The sequence below is a fragment of the Ranitomeya imitator genome, chromosome 1 (assembly GCF_032444005.1).
Source record: "Ranitomeya imitator isolate aRanImi1 chromosome 1, aRanImi1.pri, whole genome shotgun sequence".
Taxonomy (NCBI): domain Eukaryota; kingdom Metazoa; phylum Chordata; class Amphibia; order Anura; family Dendrobatidae; genus Ranitomeya; species Ranitomeya imitator.
In genome coordinates, this window is record NC_091282.1 from 428,262,596 (window position 1) to 428,280,589 (window position 17,994).

General features: G+C 44.8%; 1 protein-coding gene across 1 annotated transcript in view; it reads right to left on the reverse strand.

Annotated features, from left to right (window-relative positions):
* LOC138670522 (transmembrane channel-like protein 2-A) overlaps positions 1 to 17,994 on the reverse strand; it is a 111,143-nt gene that overhangs the window by 23,709 nt on the left and 69,440 nt on the right. Inside the window, exons 6-8 of the mRNA XM_069757972.1 lie at positions 17,368 to 17,435; positions 12,601 to 12,840; positions 284 to 409 (exon numbers count right to left, since the gene is read on the reverse strand). Coding sequence (XP_069614073.1) covers positions 284 to 409; positions 12,601 to 12,840; positions 17,368 to 17,435 — 434 coding nt within the window. The remainder of the gene's footprint in view (positions 1 to 283; positions 410 to 12,600; positions 12,841 to 17,367; positions 17,436 to 17,994) is intronic.

The window sequence follows — 17,994 nt, forward strand, 5'->3', positions numbered from 1 at the left end:
TCACTAAGTGGCTAAGTTACATTGGGTCCCTTAAAGGAAGTATTAACTAATATTATTTTAGTCTAATATTTTTGTTTGGAAAATAAACTTTGTACATACAAATCTCATAATATTACAAACTACCAATATAACATATCAATGCATTACAGAGTAACGAAGAAATGACTAAGCTAACCCTAGTCTTTCCTTCAAAAAACTATCCTAGTCTGTTCTGCAATAAACAAAAACAAAAAGAATCCATGACAATACACCCCTTAATAAAAATGGATTTATAAAAACTTACGCCATTAGAAGCACAGCTGCTATTACAATCCCAGGATTGGACACGTAACCAAACAAGTTGGTCATAAAAGATGGAAAGTCCTTTTCAATTGTTTCTTGAAGAACTTCATACATCCTGTTTTTTCCACTTCAAAATGAAAACAATATTTGCAAACTTTTCATATTTTATCAAAAACTAAAACTTATTGTCAAACATTACAGCTAAACTAATATCATATACAGTAAATATAAGGGCAGAAGTCAACTTAGTTTTTCAAGAATGAGCAATTAATGTCTATTCCCAATAATTCTAATCAGTGGAAGCCTTCAAAGTTTATCCAGGCTCAGTGCCTCATCAATACTTGTGTCCACCTGGTACTGTAGCTGCATGTACTGATAAACAGATGTGCCTAAATAAACACTGAACGTTATGATCTACTGATTTATGGGGTTCCTGTGGATTGGAGCCACACCAATTACAGTTGGATGGCCTTTCCTATCCTAAGAACTGGGCCATATTAACTTATACCTCGTCACCTAGACTTTCAGGTAATTCTGAAGTCCTCTTCAATCTTTCACCCTACTGCAGCCTGTAGATATGGTAGGCATTTGACTGCAGTACATAACTCTATATCCATGTGGAGGGTCTCATTTAGAACTTTTTCACAGTCAATTTTTTTAAGATATGTATAAACAATAACTGTTTTTTGGTTGGATCACATGGCCTATGGGAAGATTCAAGAACCTGGAATAAAAATTACAACTAGATTATATTGATCATGGAGGTGTAATAGAGGAGGAGGCATGATGTCACAACTCTGACACTATTTCGCGATTGTCCACTGTGATAAATATATTAGTGCACTGTGATAGTATATGTGACATGCATTGCTATAGTGCAGAGTGCAAAGAACTTTTTTTTTTGTAAATTCTATATTTATGAATAAACGCAGAAGCAATGACAAATAACACAGTTTAAGCAAATATACTCGAAAACAGTAATGAAATTTTCATGGACTACGTTGTTAGAAGGTGTGAAGTGAGAAAAACACAGGGGAAAAGAGGAGAGGGAAAGAAGAGTAGTTTGGGGGTAGGGGTATTAAAGGATGGGGAAGGGAAAGAGAGAACAAGGGAGAAATCTAGGGGAGGGATAGGGAGGTTTAAACAAGTTAAACATGAAATGGTACCATACATTGAGTCATAGCCAATAACCAATAAATTTTGCAAAAATACAACCAGTCATAACCAAAAACATCATGGGCATACGTTGAGAAGCGAAAGTGAATTAAGTATACCCGCTTGCTCGTAACTCTTTCCAGGGGGCCCAAACCTTTACATAGAGATCATGACGGTTCATTTCCCAACTGGATAATTCTTCTAGCCTAGAGATTTGGTCGACTTTGGAAAACCACTCCACCATGGTTGGAGGGGAAACATCTTTCCAATGTAATGTGATTAAATGTTTGGCGGCACTTATTAGTAGTGGTAAAAGTCTATGCTTCTTAGGTCTGAAATTAATAGATGGGCAGGAAAGTAGGACTTCAGAAGCCTGTAAATTAGTCTTAATTCAATTTAGTTTCTTAAGGAACCTATTGATCTCGCCCCCAAATTTTGTCAAATTAGGACATTCCCAAAAAATATGGGTGTGGTGGCCCAGGGAACCATGACAACGCCAACAGGAGCTATCGTCTATCAGACATAAATGAGACAATTTGGCAGGAGTTAAGTGCCGCCTGGTCAAAATTTTATAGCAGTTTTCTTGAAGTAGTATGCAGCGGGAGAATCCCCGTGCAAAAGCTAAAATTTTTGAAATTTGCGTCTCTGTGAAAATAACCCCCATCTCCATCTCCCAGGAATAAATAAATGCAGGCTTAGATTGATTGTTGATGGAGGTGAGTGTAGATACGAGAGACGTTTTTCATTTCGGGGTGAGGGATTTTAGACATTATGTCGAGCCATGACCAATTAGAGTTGTGGGGAAACTTCTTTTTGAAATTAAGGAGCGTACGTCTGATATGCTGTATTTGTAGAAAGTTTTTGGGTTGCGTCGAGGAGTTTGGGGGCCAGGTTCCTCTATTTAGGATTCTATCGTTATAGAAGTTCTTCAAAGGTTCTTTGGGAAGAGAGGACCACAATGGGTCTCTATAGCTCGGGTCTAATAGATATGGTATAGAGCAGATTGGGGCGAGCATAGAGGGGAAGGAGTCTAAAGGAAGATCTTTGTTTAGTAAGTGCCTAACTTTAAGTGTTGTTAAAGACACCTCATCCAGTCTGGATTCACTGTGGGGTGTAGAGTCCTCCATGTATCAATTAAGTTTAACGATTGTAGGGAGAGGTGTAATTTTCTGAAGGCTTTTTGAGCTAAGTGAGTATTCCCAGACGATGTGGCCAAGAACGGATTAAGAGGTAGGTTAAAGTCACCTCTAACCACCATTACCCCTTCCGAGAACAATTTCAGAGTTTGTAATGTTTTACACAGCCAGCTTATTTGATCATGGTTTGGAGCATAGAGGTTACATAAAGTTACTTTTGTATTAGCAATAAGGCCTTTAAGGATAATAAATCTACCTTCCGGGTCTGACAGAGAATCTTTCAATGTAAAAGGTACATTTTTACCTATGATAATGCTGACGCCTCTAGAAGCAGAAGTAGCTGTGCTGTGGAACCAGTGAGGGAAGTAAGATCTGGACATATCTGGGACTCTGTTATGTTTAAAGTGTGTTTCCTGTAGGAAGGCAATGTTTGTCTTTTTGGAGTGTAGGAATCTCAAGATTTGACTTCTTTTATTTGGGGATCGTATGCCTTTAACATTATAAGAGGCCAAAATTATATTGGCCGGGAAATTACACTTAGCCATGGCTGGATAGGTGAAGTAGCTCGGAATGTTCTATAAAAGTACTGTATCTGTACCAAATCCAATGGAACAAGGGAACATACAACAACTGGGGGAAAGAAATGGGAACATCCATATACAAACAAACTACTCATCTGCCGCAGAGGCGGGGGCCAGGGTATCCTCCCATAGCAGATAGGGAGGGTGCCATCTCATGCACGAGCGGCGATCTGTCAGATATAAAGAGCAATTTACTAACATCCAAAAACATTATATAACTGTAAGATAAGATAAAGATAACCATAACGCTAGAAGACATATGTGGTCTACATGAATATCAAAACAATGGTATGAAGAGTGAAAGGCTCACGGGGGAGGCTTCTTTTTATTTCCCATTTTCCCCTGTCTGGGAGAAGCCCCTCTCTTGACTGGAGTCCAGTCACCATGTTCCCCCGAAATAGCTCTCAAGGGGGGAGGCGAATGCGGATCCATGTCCATGGGGAGCCATGAGGGGATTTCCAGAGGAGTAAGATCAAAGGCCTCCCACACTCCGGGGAGATCGTCAGGGCTTCTGACAATGATCTGCTGCCCACCTCCGTGGATCACCAGGCCAAAGGGGAAAAGCCACCTATAGAGGATTTTTTTTGAACGCAGGGTGTCAAGCAGTGGTCTCAGGACCCTAGGTTTCATCAGAGTGGATGGAGCTAAATCTTGGTAAATCTGTATGGGAGAACCTTCATAGCAGAGTGATTTTTTTATCCCTGGAGGCCGTCATTAAGGCAGCAGTATCTAGATAGTTCAGTAATCCACAGATAACATCTCTCGGTGGGTCCGTGGACCTAGGCTTTGTCTCAGCGACCTGTGGACCCTTTCGATGATGATTTGATCACATTTTTCCTGTGGTAATAGCAAAGCAAAAATCTCTTTAGTAGCCTTCTCAAGTACCTCTTGGGACACACTTTCGGGCAAGCCCTTGATTCTAATGTTCTTTCTCCGGCTCTGGATCTCCTGGTCCTCCAGCGCTAGAGCCGCGTTGTTTAGCTGGTGTCTGTGGAATTCCAAGTGGTCCTTCAGCGAATTTGATTGATTGACAATAGTGGATTGAGCATTTTCTAGTGAATCAACTCTGTTTCCTATTTGTGAGAGATCTGCCCTCATGCCAGCGATTTCAGCTATTAAGGGTTTCATAGCTTGAGATAGGGACATCCTAAGGAACGATCTGGAAAGCTTTCCTGAGTCAGATTGGGGGAAGTCGCTCTCAGACGCCTCCTCGCTGGAATCAGAGTCCTCCACCAGATCCTCAGTGCCAGTATTCGGATTAGAGCTCTTCAGCGTAGCTTTGGTTGTTGTTTTATGTTTGAGGAACTTCTCCATCTCTCCCTGTTTTCCTTGGTAGAGGGCTGGAGTTAAACTTTTAGAACGTTCTTTACTTGTCTTCACCATTATAATTGCTCACTGTTAGAGATGTTTGCTTCTAAAATCACAGCTCGTCCATGCAGGATTAGGTTATTTTAAACATAACTTGGATGAAAGAGGAGGATATTTAACTAATCCTTGTAATGTGCACGGAGCTAGAACTCAACATGGACACTGGGTGTCATTATTAGATCAGTAAAGACGATTGGTGACCTGTTGAGCCTATTCTGTGTATTATAGAATTTGGCACCAATTCTTGATTTGTGCACTAGATGTCACTATACGGCTGTCTTCTAGGGCACCTTCTCTGGCACAGTGTATATGAGTCTGGAGTGGAAAAAGTGCCCAGAGGTCAAATAAAAACATTCTTTGGAAGGCAGTCTTTCTCTCTATGCAGCAAAAGGGTGACTGTGTTACTGAACTATGAGTCCCAGGGTGACACCGGTGACACAGGGGGGGCCATATTCGGAGTTAAAATCAATGTTTGTTGCACATTAAGGTGTTAATAATGCATTAATGCCTCCTCAAACGTGACCCAGAAGTTGGTGGGTAATAGGCAGCAGTAAGGGAACGTTGTGCTATAGAGGAGGGGTGGCCACAGTCTTATTGAGGCACACAAGCATGCTCATCAGCCCCTTGCAGTGACGACAAGATGGCGCCGGGAGTGGCGGGAAATCCCCGGGATCGTCTTCGCTCACAGAGTCTCTCCGCCCCAGCCACAAAGCCGCTGGATGAGGTAAGGTGCAGAGCGCCGCCGTTGACAGCGGGTCCGCTCAGCTCTCCCTTCAGCAAGTGCGACTCCTCTTCTGTCCAGCCCCGCTAACAGAAGGCAGCGGCCGGAGCTCCGTGGCGCGCAGGCCCACACTACTCAGAGTACCGCGGGGCGCACCGGAGCGCAGGGGTATCGGCGCCGGTAAGCAGCAGATCGTGCAGGCGTGCGCGGAAAGCTGGGATGAAGGAGAAGTAGCCAGGGAAGGGGGTGGTGTGTACCTTCCCGGCGTCTCAGCGGCCCGCCGTGCTCTTAGTTCGTGAGACTCCCAAGATGGCGTCGTCTATAGCGCATCTCTGTCCCTCCACGGAGATTTGCTGATCTTGCGTAGGGGCAATATGCTCCTCTTGCCCTCTGGATCTTCCTAGGGTGATTGCAGCACTCTTTGCCAGGTAATGGGGTTTTTTAATGTTCAGTGGGACCAAAAAGATCCTTTGGGAATCAGTCTCAGAGACGGAGCTCTTATGAGGTGCGACTGTTCCCTTTCACCGTCAGGCCACGCCCCCCGTGCAAAGAACTTTTAACTATTGAAACCCTATTGCACAGATAAAGTGCTTCAGCAAAATAAATTGGCAGGTTCCTAGACACTAAATAGCCCCTAGGCTTCAGCCTAGTCAGCCTTATGAATAATACTGCCTTGTCTAAGATCACCCCTCTAGGAAAAGGAAAAGCCCTCTAGTAGTATGCCTGGTCTTTCTGGAGGGGTTTACATTGAAAATCAATAGTAGATAATTTTCGATTACTTCAAAATGTTAAAACTTTTCTAATGAGTTTGCATGTCTTAATTGGGTTAATGAGTAGATAGTGATTTTGTTATTGCACTTCACACTGCAGAAAAAAAACTTTATATATAATGGCAGACTAGATAGATAGAACCAGTGTCATGTAAATATTTGGGCATCTCTGGTCAAAATTACTGTTATTGTGAACAGTTAAGCAAGTTGAAGATTAATTTATCTCTAAAAGTCCTCAAGTTAAAAATGACACATTTCCTTTATATTTTAGGCAAAAAAAATTGTCATCTTTTACATTTTAAAAACTGCAAAAAAGGTGACCGGCGGAGCCGGAGAGAAGTTTGAACATGCCAAAGTCAAGCCGGGAGATCGATGTAGTGCCAAAAGGGTGAGACATAAGCGTGGTCGGGGCATAGCAAAAAGGTCGGGGAGCCTAAGATAGTGGTGCAGTACAAACGGGGCAGACAGGAGGGAAGTTAGAGTACCAAGCTGAAGGTCAGAGCTAGAAACAGACAATTAGCACAGAGTCACACAGCCAAGACAGATGTATCACTGACAAGGATCCCCAGATGAAGGCGGGTAAATATATTCCTCCTAAAACCAGAAGGAGGTTATGCAAAGTAACCCCAATAGGACAAGGAAGGAACCCTGTCTACAACCATGACAGTACCCCCCTCTAAACTGTGGGCCACTGGGCCCCCAGGCTTCTCAGGATGCTTGGCATGAAAAGCCCAAACCAACCAATTGGCATGCACTGATCAAGCTGAGACCCACGACCGATCTTCCGGACCATACCCTTTCCAGTGCACCAAACACTGTAGATTCCGGCGCACCCACCGAGAATCAACGATGCACCCCACCTCATACTCGAAATTACCTTCCACAAACACAGGGGGAGTGACGGACAAGGAGTTCTCCTCTCAAAAGGGACCTGTGAAAACGTTGGATATTTTGAAGGAGACGGGAAGCTGTAACCTGTAGGCCACCAGGTTGACAAACTCAATCATTTTATATGGGCCAATGAACCTAGGACCCAGTTTGGCTGAGGGGACCTTAAGCTTAATATTATGGGTGGATAACCACATCTTCTTGCCCACTAAGAATGCAGGACGCGACCCCCTCCTCTTGTCTGCAAAAAATGTTTATTTTCCCTGGGCCTTGGTTATGTTTCGCTGAACCTCCACCTACAGGGCTTTTAAGCGTTGCACAGTTCCTTCTGCCCCCGGACAACCTGAGTCCATGCGAGAAAACTCCACAAAATGCAGGTTAAACCCATAGTTGACCAGGAAAGGAGAGATTTTGGTCACCACCACCTCAGGCTGAAGAATGTAGGATGGGCGTTCAGGAGGAGACACCGGATCAAAGCTTCAGGACAATGCATCTGCTTTAACATTCTTAGACCCTGGACAGAAGGTGATGGAAAATTGAAATCGGGGAACAAAAGCGACCACCGGGCCAGTCTGGGGGGTCAATCTTTTAGCAGACTCGATATAAGCTAAATTTTTGTGATCGGTGATCATGGTGACCGGATGAACAGCCCACTCCAAAAAATGCCTCCAATTCTTCAAAGGCCAACTTGACCACCAGAAGCTCTCTATTACCTACATTGTAATTTCTCTCGGCAGAAGAAAACTTTCTGGAAAAGAAGGCACAAAGTTTGAGGTTGGTCAGAGTAGAGGGACCCTGGGACAACACTTGCTCCACTCCCACTTCAGAAGTGTCGACCTCCACGATAAAAGGTTTAGATGGGTCTGGCTGGACCAACACTGGGGCGGAAATAAAACACTTTTTTAAAGTCAGAAAATGATTTTTCGCAGAAGTTGACCAATTCTTCACATCAGCCTCCTTAAGTGTGAGATCAGTCAGGGGCTTAACCACCTGCGAAAAACCCTTAATAAACTTTCGATAGTAGTTTGCAAAGCCCAGAAAGCGTTGCAAACTCTTTAAATCATGAGGTTGAATCCAATCAGTAATAGCCTGGACTTTTTTCGGATCCATGCGAAATCTCTCACAAGAAATAATCAAACTCAAAAAAAGACAATTCCTGTACAAAGAATGAACACTTCTCCAACTTGGCATACAAATTGTTTTCTCTAAGTCTAAGAACAGCAGTTCACAGATGGTGCAAGTGGGATTGACTATCGGGTGAGTACACTAAAATAACATCAAGATAAATGAATACAAAGTGCCAAATTAGATCAGAAAAAAAGACATTAATAAAATTTTGAAAGACAGCAGGAACGTTAGTCAGCCCGAAGGGCATGACCAGGTTCTCAAACAGTCCTTCAGACGTGAAAAATGCAGTTTTCCAATCATCCCCTTCACTAACCCTTCACTAACCCCTATCAGGTTATAGGCATCCTGTAAATCAAGTCTGGAAAACCATTTCACCCCCTGGAGTTGGTTGCACAGATCTGGAATGAGGGGGAGTGGATATGTGTTTCTCACGGTAATCTTATTGAGTTCCCGAAAGTCGAGGCATGGCCGCAAACCACCATCTTTTTTCTTAACAAAAAAAACCCCCAGCAGCTACAGGCAAGACAGAAGGGTGAATATGCCCTTTGCGGAGACTCTCCACAATATACAGTGCCTTGCGAAAGTATTCGGCCCCCTTGAACTTGATGGGAAGATGGATGGAGCCAAATACCGGACCATTCTTGAAGAAAACCTGTTGGAGTCTGCAATAGTCCTCAGAACCTGAGAATGGGACGGAGATTTGTCTTCCAACAAGACAATGATCCCAAACATAAAGCAAAATCTACAATGGAATGGTTCACAAATAAACGTATCCAGGTGTTAGAACGGCCAAGTCAAAGTCCAGACCTCAATCCAATCAAGAATCTGTGGAAAGAGCACAAACGATCTCCATCAAACCTCACTGAGCTCGAGCTGTTTGCCAAGGAAGAATGGGCAAGAATTTCATTCTTTCGATGTACAAAACTGATAGAGACATACCCCAAGTGACTTTCAGCTGTAATCACAGCAAAAGGTGGCACACCAAAGTATTAGGTTAAAGGGGCCGAATAATATTGCGCACCCCACTTTTCAGTTTTTGAATTTCCACAAAAATTTAAAATAACAAATAAATTTCGTTCAACTTCACAATTGTGTTCCACTTGTTGTTGATTCTTCACCAAAAATTTACAATTTGTATCTTTATGTTTGAAGAATGATATGTGGGAAAAGTTTGAAAGGTTCAAGAAGGCGGCCGAATACTTTCGCAAGGCACTGTACTCCTTCATGACTCGGTGCTCAGACCCGGACAGATTATACAAACGAGCCTTGGGAACTTTAAACCCAGGAACTAAGTCAATGGCACAATCAAAAGGACTATGTGGTGGTAGTGCCTCAGCCTCGCTTTTGAAAAATACATCTTCAAAGTCTTTTAGGTGCTCTGGAATACCCTCCAGACCAATAGATGACACAGATACAGATTTTAAAGGGGTGAACAATGGCACAGAATTGCAACACAGACTGGTACAATTGGACCCCCAATGGACAATTTCTCCAGATACCCAGCCAATAACGGGGTTATGGCGTTGAAGCCAAGGCATACCTAGAACCAGTCCCACAGGCAAATTATTCAAGACAAAACAGCTTATGTTTTCCACATGAGCAGGACCCACTCTTAGTGAAAAAAAACCTCAGACACAAAACAGATTCTTTCTCGGGTGAGAGAAATGGAGTCAATAGCCACCACTTTGATGGGGGATTCAAGCCTAACTGTCCCTATCGTTAAAAAGAGTCACAACACGAGAATCAATTAAATTGATGGTGGATCCACAGTAAACAAAAGCGGTAGTCAAAACGGGACCAGCAGCAATCTCCAATTCTACCTGGAGAAGGATTTTAGCAAATGAGGAAAATTGTACCTGGGATTCTGGGCAACCTCCTCGATCATTACCCAGACTTAGGCATTTTCCAACATCTAAGGCTGCTTTCACACATCAGGTTTTTTCTTTCAGGCACAATCCGGCAGTTTCAGGCACAATCCGGATCCGTTTTTTTCTTATGCCGGATCAGTTTTTTTCCCATAGAGTTGTATTAGCGGAGGATTGTGCCTCAAGGACATGCGTTTCATCCATTTTGTGCCGGATCCTACCCTTCAGGCTTTTTTGCCGGACACAAAAAAAGTCTCCTGCAACTTTTTTGTGTCCGGCGAAAAAGCCTGAAGGGACGTTTCCGGCAATAAATGCATGGAACTGATGTGTGAATGAGCGTTTCCGGTGACCGTATCCGTTTTTACACATTGAGCATGCCCAGAAGCTTTGTTTTTGATTCTGGCACGGAATATCTCTCTCTCACTCTCTCTCTCTCTCTCCAAGCAGTCAAAAACCATGCACAGTACAGAGAGCCAGATCCAGCTAAAAAACGGATCCGGTGCATCAGTTTTTCACAATTTACGCCGGATCTGTTTTTTAGCAAATTTGCCGGATTTAGCCTGAAACCAAAAACCTGATGTGTGAAAGCAGCCTTAGATGAGGATGGACAAGAAAGACAGTCTTTTTTCCAGTGTCTCGAGGCTCCGCAGTAAAAGTACAGCTGATTATCTCTGTGATGCCTCCTCTCTCTCTTTGACTGAAATGGCTCCCATCTCCATGGGTTATGTAGGTAAAGCAGTGTCCCTTGAGCTGGAGTATAAAGGGGTTTCCTGCTGAATCACCCCTCTGACACAGAGCCTACAGTCCATAAGGACAGCCTGAGTCATGGCATCCTCCAGGGAATCCAGGAGATGATGCAAGGCCAAAGCATCCTTCACTTGCTCAGGGAGAGCATGGAGCGGATCCATGACCAAAGAGAAAAAAAGAGTGCAAAATCTTGTTTAAATGTTTAGGTCAGTGATAATATCAAGAACCCTGCTGCAGGCATACAGCAGGAGTTGGTCCATGTGTCACAGAAGGACCGAGTGAGAGTAAGGAACGCTGTGGGGAGCTTACCTGCCAGAGCGCAGGACCTGAAACACAAGACCTCTAGGGGAGTGGGTGGAGACGGAGCCAGACGTTGAGTGGCGGTGGTGACTGGCAGAGCCAGAGAGTAGTCTGAACGTGCTGAAGTCAAGTTGGGAGATCGATGTAGTGCCAAAAGGGTGAGACACAGGCATGGTCGGGGCGTAGGAAAAAGGTCAGGGAGCCGAAGATAGCAGTGCAGTACAAACGGGGCAGACAGGAGGGAACTTAGAGTACCAAGCCGAAGGTCAGAACCAGAAACAGACAATTAGCACAGAGTTACAAGGCAAAAGCACAGAACGAGAAAACAGACTGAGTCATACACAAGAAATTACCTGGACAACAGTATGCAAGCATGCCAGGGGGTAAGACACAGCCAAGACAGATGTATCACTGACAAGGATCCCCAGATGAAGGAGGGTAAATATAGCCCTCCCCAATCCAGAAGGAGGCTTTACAAATTAACCCCGAGAGGACAAAGAAGGAACCCTGTCCACAACCATGACACTATGTCTTATCATGTGCTTACCCTATGCTCGTGCTGGAGTGTACGTTACGCACACTAGGTATTACCTTTACAATACCCACACACTCACTGTGCATTACTACACAACACTTTTAAAAACGCATGACATAGTTCACACTTCACATATTGCAATTCACGTACAAAATCGCATGACACTATTTACTTTGCAAACTTGTCGTGTTCAAGGGTCTGAAAATGACAGTCACTGTCCACACCCTTACACACAGAGATGTGCAGTATCATCTATAGGATGCTGATACTCCACTTTTACAATTATAATTTAGCTGTGGTTGAGTCACTCTTCTAATTATGTGACCCCTTTCGTATGTTTGTACATTAGTAATGCACTTTGAGAGTTTCGAACCAGACATTCGTCAGACCCTGATGAAGGTCTGGTCCGAAACAGGCTTCAGGTTTGGCGCCACACTCAACAGCTCATCACTTATTGGTATGTTATTTTACACCATGATACTTTACTTGTATACAGTATATATTTTTTCTGTGTAATTATACTTTGATATATAATATCTTTTATTTGAGATTATTGGACAGAATGGATCCTGTGTTCCAATGGACACCAGGTTCATATTGAATAACGTGCTAATTATCTGGACTTATATTAGCATTTAGCATATTAGCCTGTGGCTATAATACTTAAACTATTGAGTCCTTTGTGCATCTCTCTCACGCGCTCTCTCTCTATCATATATATATATATATATATATATATATATATTTGTATATATATAAACTTCCTTCTCACCCCCATTGGGCGTGGTCTTTGTTGTCCTTTCTCATTCTTGGGTCATTAATGACATTTATTCAAGTAATTAATGTTTGCTGTCTTCATTTATCTATTTATATGTCATGTATTTTTTTTTTATTGTTGTGAGCGCCTTCAGTGCCTCCACATGCCCTACACTGTGTAATAAAGGCAACTATATCTGTGTGTCATTTTGTTTTTTTACAAATTTGCTCTAACTAGATAGATAAATAAATAGATGATGGCTAGATATATAGATAGATAGATAGATAGATAGATAGATAGATAGATAATAGACAGATAATGTATACATATGAGATAGATAAATATACATGGATAGGTAATCTGTTACCTGAAAGGACCACAGTCAAATGATGGGGTTATAGTCATTATTGTGTATGCCACAGGCAACAAGCTCATGAACAGTACCAGTAATAATAGGGCCATGTAGAAATTGTTTGACTTTGAAGCTTTAAATACTCTTTCCTGTGGAACGTTGCTGCTCATTACTGCCCAGCACTGCAAGTACATTGAGGACAGGAGACGCAGTACATTTACAACGATCAGTCCAGGAGCATAAAATGTCCCCATCCTGTTGGGTAATTGAAAGGATTGTTGTTACATAATTAACAATAATTGTTGCTATAACAGAAAAAAAAGAAAACATACTGTAAATAAATTAAAAAAAAAATATATATATATATATATATATATATATCTATAATATAACGCTGGGAGCGTCACTCTGTCCGAAGCCTCTATAGACTGCGCAAGCGCAAGCGCCGGCGCAGTCTGGGCCTCACAGAGCGACGCTCCCGGGAGATCGCGGTATGCGTAAGCACTGAACGCATACCGCGATCTCCACCGGAGAGTCAGGGACCGCCAGGAGGGAGGGTAAGTATACTCACCTTTCCCGGTTCCAGCGCTGCTTGCGGCTCCGTCTCCCGGCTCCTCTGCTCCCGGCTCCGGAGGGCGCGGACTGCGCAGGCGCCGATTCCTGCTGCCGGAATCGGCGCCTGCGCAGTCCGCGCTTTCCGGCGCCATTTTCTTGAAGACACACTCCGGCTCCACTGCAGGTGTGTCTTCAAGAAAATGGCGCCGGAAAGCGTGGACTGCGCAGGCGCCGATTCCTGCTGCCGGAATCGGCGCCTGCGCAGTCCCCGCTTTTTGGCGCCATTTTCTTGAAGACATACCTGCAGTGGAGCCGGACGATAGGTGAGTATGGTATTTTTTTTTTTTTTATATGGCAGCAGCATTCGGGGGCATACACACTGGAGCGGGGGGCATATAATACAATGGTGGCGCAGGATGGGAGCAGCACATGACAGAACGGGCGCAGGATGGCAGCAGCACATGACAGAACGGGCGCAGGATGGCCGCAGCACATGACAGAACGGGCGCAGGATGGCCGCAGCACATGACAGAACGGGCGCAGGATGGCAGCAGCACATGACAGAACGGGCGCAGGATGGCCGCAGCACATGACAGAACGGGCGCAGGATGGCAGCAGCACATGACAGAACGGGCGCAGGATGGGAGCAGCACATGACAGAACGGGCGCAGGATGGCAGCAGCACATGACAGAACGGGCGCAGGACGGCAGCAGCACATGACAGAACGGGCTCAGGATGGCCGCAGCACATGACAGAACGGCCGCAGGATGGCCGCAGCACATGACAGAACGGGCGCAGGATGGCCGCAGCACATGACAGAACGGGCGCAGGATGGCCTCAGCACAAGACAGAACGGGCGCAGGATGGCCGCAGCACATGACAGAACGGGTGCAGGATGGCAGCAGCACATGACAGAACGGGCGCAGGATGGCAGCAGCACATGACAGAACGGGCTCAGGATGGCCGCAGCACATGACAGAACGGCCGCAGGATGGCCGCAGCACATGACAGAACGGGCGCAGGATGGCCGCAGCACATGACAGAACGGGCGCAGGATGGCCGCAGCACAAGACAGAACGGGCGCAGGATGGCCGCAGCACATGACAGAACGGGCGCAGGATGGCAGCAGCACATGACAGAACGTGCGCAGGATGGCAGCAGCACATGACAGAACGGGCGCAGGATGGCCGCAGCACATGACAGAACGGGCGCAGGATGGCAGCAGCACATGACAGAACGGGCGCAGGATGGCAGCAGCACATGTCAGAACGGGCGCAGGATGGCCGCAGCACATGACAGAACGGGCGCAGGATGGCAGCAGCACATGACAGAACGGGCGCAGGATGGCAGCAGCACATGTCAGAACGGGCGCAGGATGGCCGCAGCACATGACAGAACGGGCGCAGGATGGCAGCAGCACATGACAGAACGGGCGCAGGATGGCCGCAACACATGACAGAACGGGCGCAGGATGGCAGCAGCACATGTCAGAACGGGCGCAGGATGGCCGCAGCACATGACAGAACGGGCGCAGGATGGCAGCAGCACATGACAGAACGGGCGCAGGATGGCCGCAGCACATGACAGAACGGGCGCAGGATGGCAGCAGCACATGACAGAACGGGCGAAGGATGGCAGCAGCACATGACAGAACGGGCGAAGGATGGCAGCAGCACATGACAGAACGGGCGCAGGATGGCAGCAGCACATGACAGAACGGGCGCAGGATGGGAGCAGCACATGACAGAACGGGCGCAGGATGGCAGCAGCACATGACAGAACGGGCGCAGGATGGCAGCAGCACATGACAGAACGGGCGCAGGATGGCAGCAGCACATGACAGAACGGGCGCAGGATGGCAGCAGCACATGACAGAACGGGCGCAGGATGGCAGCAGCACATGACAGAACGGGCGCAGGATGGCAGCAGCACATGACAGAACGGACGCAGGATGGCAGCAGCACATGACAGAACGGGCGCAGGATGGCAGCAGCACATGACAGAACGGGTGCAGGATGGCAGCAGCACATGACAGAACGGGCGCAGGATGGCAGCAGCAAATGACAGAACGGGGACGCAGGATGGGAGCAGCAAATGACAGAACGGGCGCAGGATGGGAGCAGCAAATGACAGGATGGGAGCAGCAAATGACAGAATGGAGGCGCAGGATGGGAGCAGCACATGACAGAACGGGGGCGCAGGATGGGAGCAGCACATGACAGAACGGGGGCGCAGGATGGGAGCAGCACATGACAGGATGGGGGCGCAGGATGGAGCAGCACATACCAGGATGGAGACCATATACCAATATAAATGCTCGCCACCCGGGCGTAGAACGGGTTCAATAGCTAGTATATATATATATATATATATATATACAGTACATATAATATCCAACTCCCTCCTCAGATATATCAACACAGGATGTCACCTTCATTCACTGGCAGTGCCTGGAATATCCTGCAAGTTTTTTCAGATTCATGTAGAGACATTACATACTAAGGCATTTATATGTGTACACACTTAGAGGGGGACTTCACACCTACGGTAATTGTTTATACTGTAAAAAACAATGTGGCTTCCTCCAACCATCCAGGAGGGTAAGGGTTGAGGGAGAATAATTCCAAGCCGGCTTCTGCTACACTAACAGCCAGTGCCCAAGGAATGTACAGCATTATCTGGGCAGTGCAACGTAGGGGGACAAGAAAGCTGTCTGATCCAAAGTCACTCCACTTTACCCCGTGCCCACACTCAGGAGGGTAGCGGAGAGCGGCTCCCACTACACTGATTAACACTTTCCGTTCAGCCGCTTCTGCCTCACCAACCTGCGCAGGGCGCTCCCGCTGCATTCACTGCCCACGTCGAAGCACAGTACAGGGATGTGCAGCCTGATAAGGGCGCTAGCAAGTTCAAGGGGGATCTCATAGATTGCAAGCTTGCGAACAGGGCCCTCGCTCCTCTTGTTATCTGGTATCTTATGTGATTATTGTCTTTTATTGTCTGTACAAGTCCCCTCTAAAATGTAAAGTGCTGCAGAATATGTTGGCGCTATAGAAATAAAATTGCTATTAATATTTATGCTTAGCAGTTCCTGCTGACAAAGTATGGGAGGAGAAGAGGAAGTGTCGGATGCTAGCCTCTCGGATCACTGGTGCCGGTGCCTGCCAGACCCTTTAACATTCAAGTCATATAACAAAGGAAGGGTACTGAAGAAGGCAGTGTCATCCAATCACACTGCACTGTGCTCAGCATTCGGCTGTGTAGCAATGAGCAAATCCTGCAACAATGAACTGCGCTTTTACTCAGAAGATCAGTGAGGCATCACACAAAGTCATCTCCGTGTTGGATTGTCCTGGATGTTCTGTGTATTTGAATTAACTGAATCCTTTGCATTATTATTCCTAATTCCACTAAAACATTTTTGTGAGCATGACTACTTATATATGGTATATAGATTGCAGTCATTGTTCTCGGCCATCCAGTGAGTGCATTTTCTAACAGTCCCCATCCTGGGACAGGTTATCTACCAGAAATGAAATAATCATCTCTGTACAAATTACTTTGATTCTTCAAAAATACATAAAAAACAGTCCTTATCTTAACCTCTATAGTTCCTGTTAGCTTCCATTTCCATTTTTTTCTTTTCTTTTTTTTTTACAAATTTTCAATTTTTTTCACCGTTTAACTGAAAAAAAAACCTTTACATTCACTGTCTGTAATAATGGTGGTTGCACTAATCTTTCTTTTGTACAAGGGACTCTGGGACTTTTTAGCAAGTACCCTGTGGATATGTGATAAATGTTGTTTTGGGACAACAAACCCATTAGTAGATTTGATTACAACATGACAACCAGTGTTCATACTAGGGAGCATTAGCACATTTCCTGATTGTGGATACTATTAGGTGGAAGGCTTAGTTTTTTAGAGGGCTAGGGATGTTTATTCTACCTAGAATATTAAAGGATGGAGCTTTAAGAAGGAATGAAATATATTACATTATTACATAGCATAATATGGTATGCAGAATAATAGTACATCCCCGATAGACAAGGCATGACCACCAAATATGTAAATATCCTCGTTCTCTTTCATATCCTAAACATGAATCTTAAAAATTTTTGTAGTCTTATGTTATTATAAACTGTTGGACTTATTAAGCCTAACGCCCAATAGATTTTCCATCAAGTAATGCCCATTTTGTCCTGATTTACACAATGTGAACTTACCAAATCATGCCTTGATTGAAAATAAGACCAAGAACATTTCCACTTATATCGAACTCAGAATATGATGGCTGTAAATTTAAGAATATTAACAAGTTATGAAATTTTAATTTATAACCAAGTTGTACATGCATTGAAACCTGCAGTGCCACTGTAGCACAATTTTTTATTATTCAGACTACGGATACAAAATTTCACAATTTTCTGAAAATGATCCCTAATATCTCATTCTGAAACTGTATTTGTAGAGATTTAGTGTATAGGCACTTAGTGGACATGCTGGTTTTTTTCAAGGTAAAGATGCTTCAGTAAACACCAGCGACCTCTTTACTGAAGCGCCGTCTTTGGCAACTTTTCAGTTGTTTTTGAAGCAGTTCCACAGCTGCTGTCTTTTTTTTTGATAGCTTAAACCATAAATAGTGAGCAGCTTCCAAGAGGTGGCAGCTCATTAAATTAACATGTTACTCTTTGTAGTCGCTTCATGGCTTTTGAAGACAGAACCAGTTAAAGTAACAAAGGACTGAACATGTACACAGCAAGCTATTTTGACATTACTGTGCTTTATGTTGATTCTTTAAAGCATTTAATAAGTGCTCTTTAGGGCAGGTTCGAGTTGGAATACAACTGAAA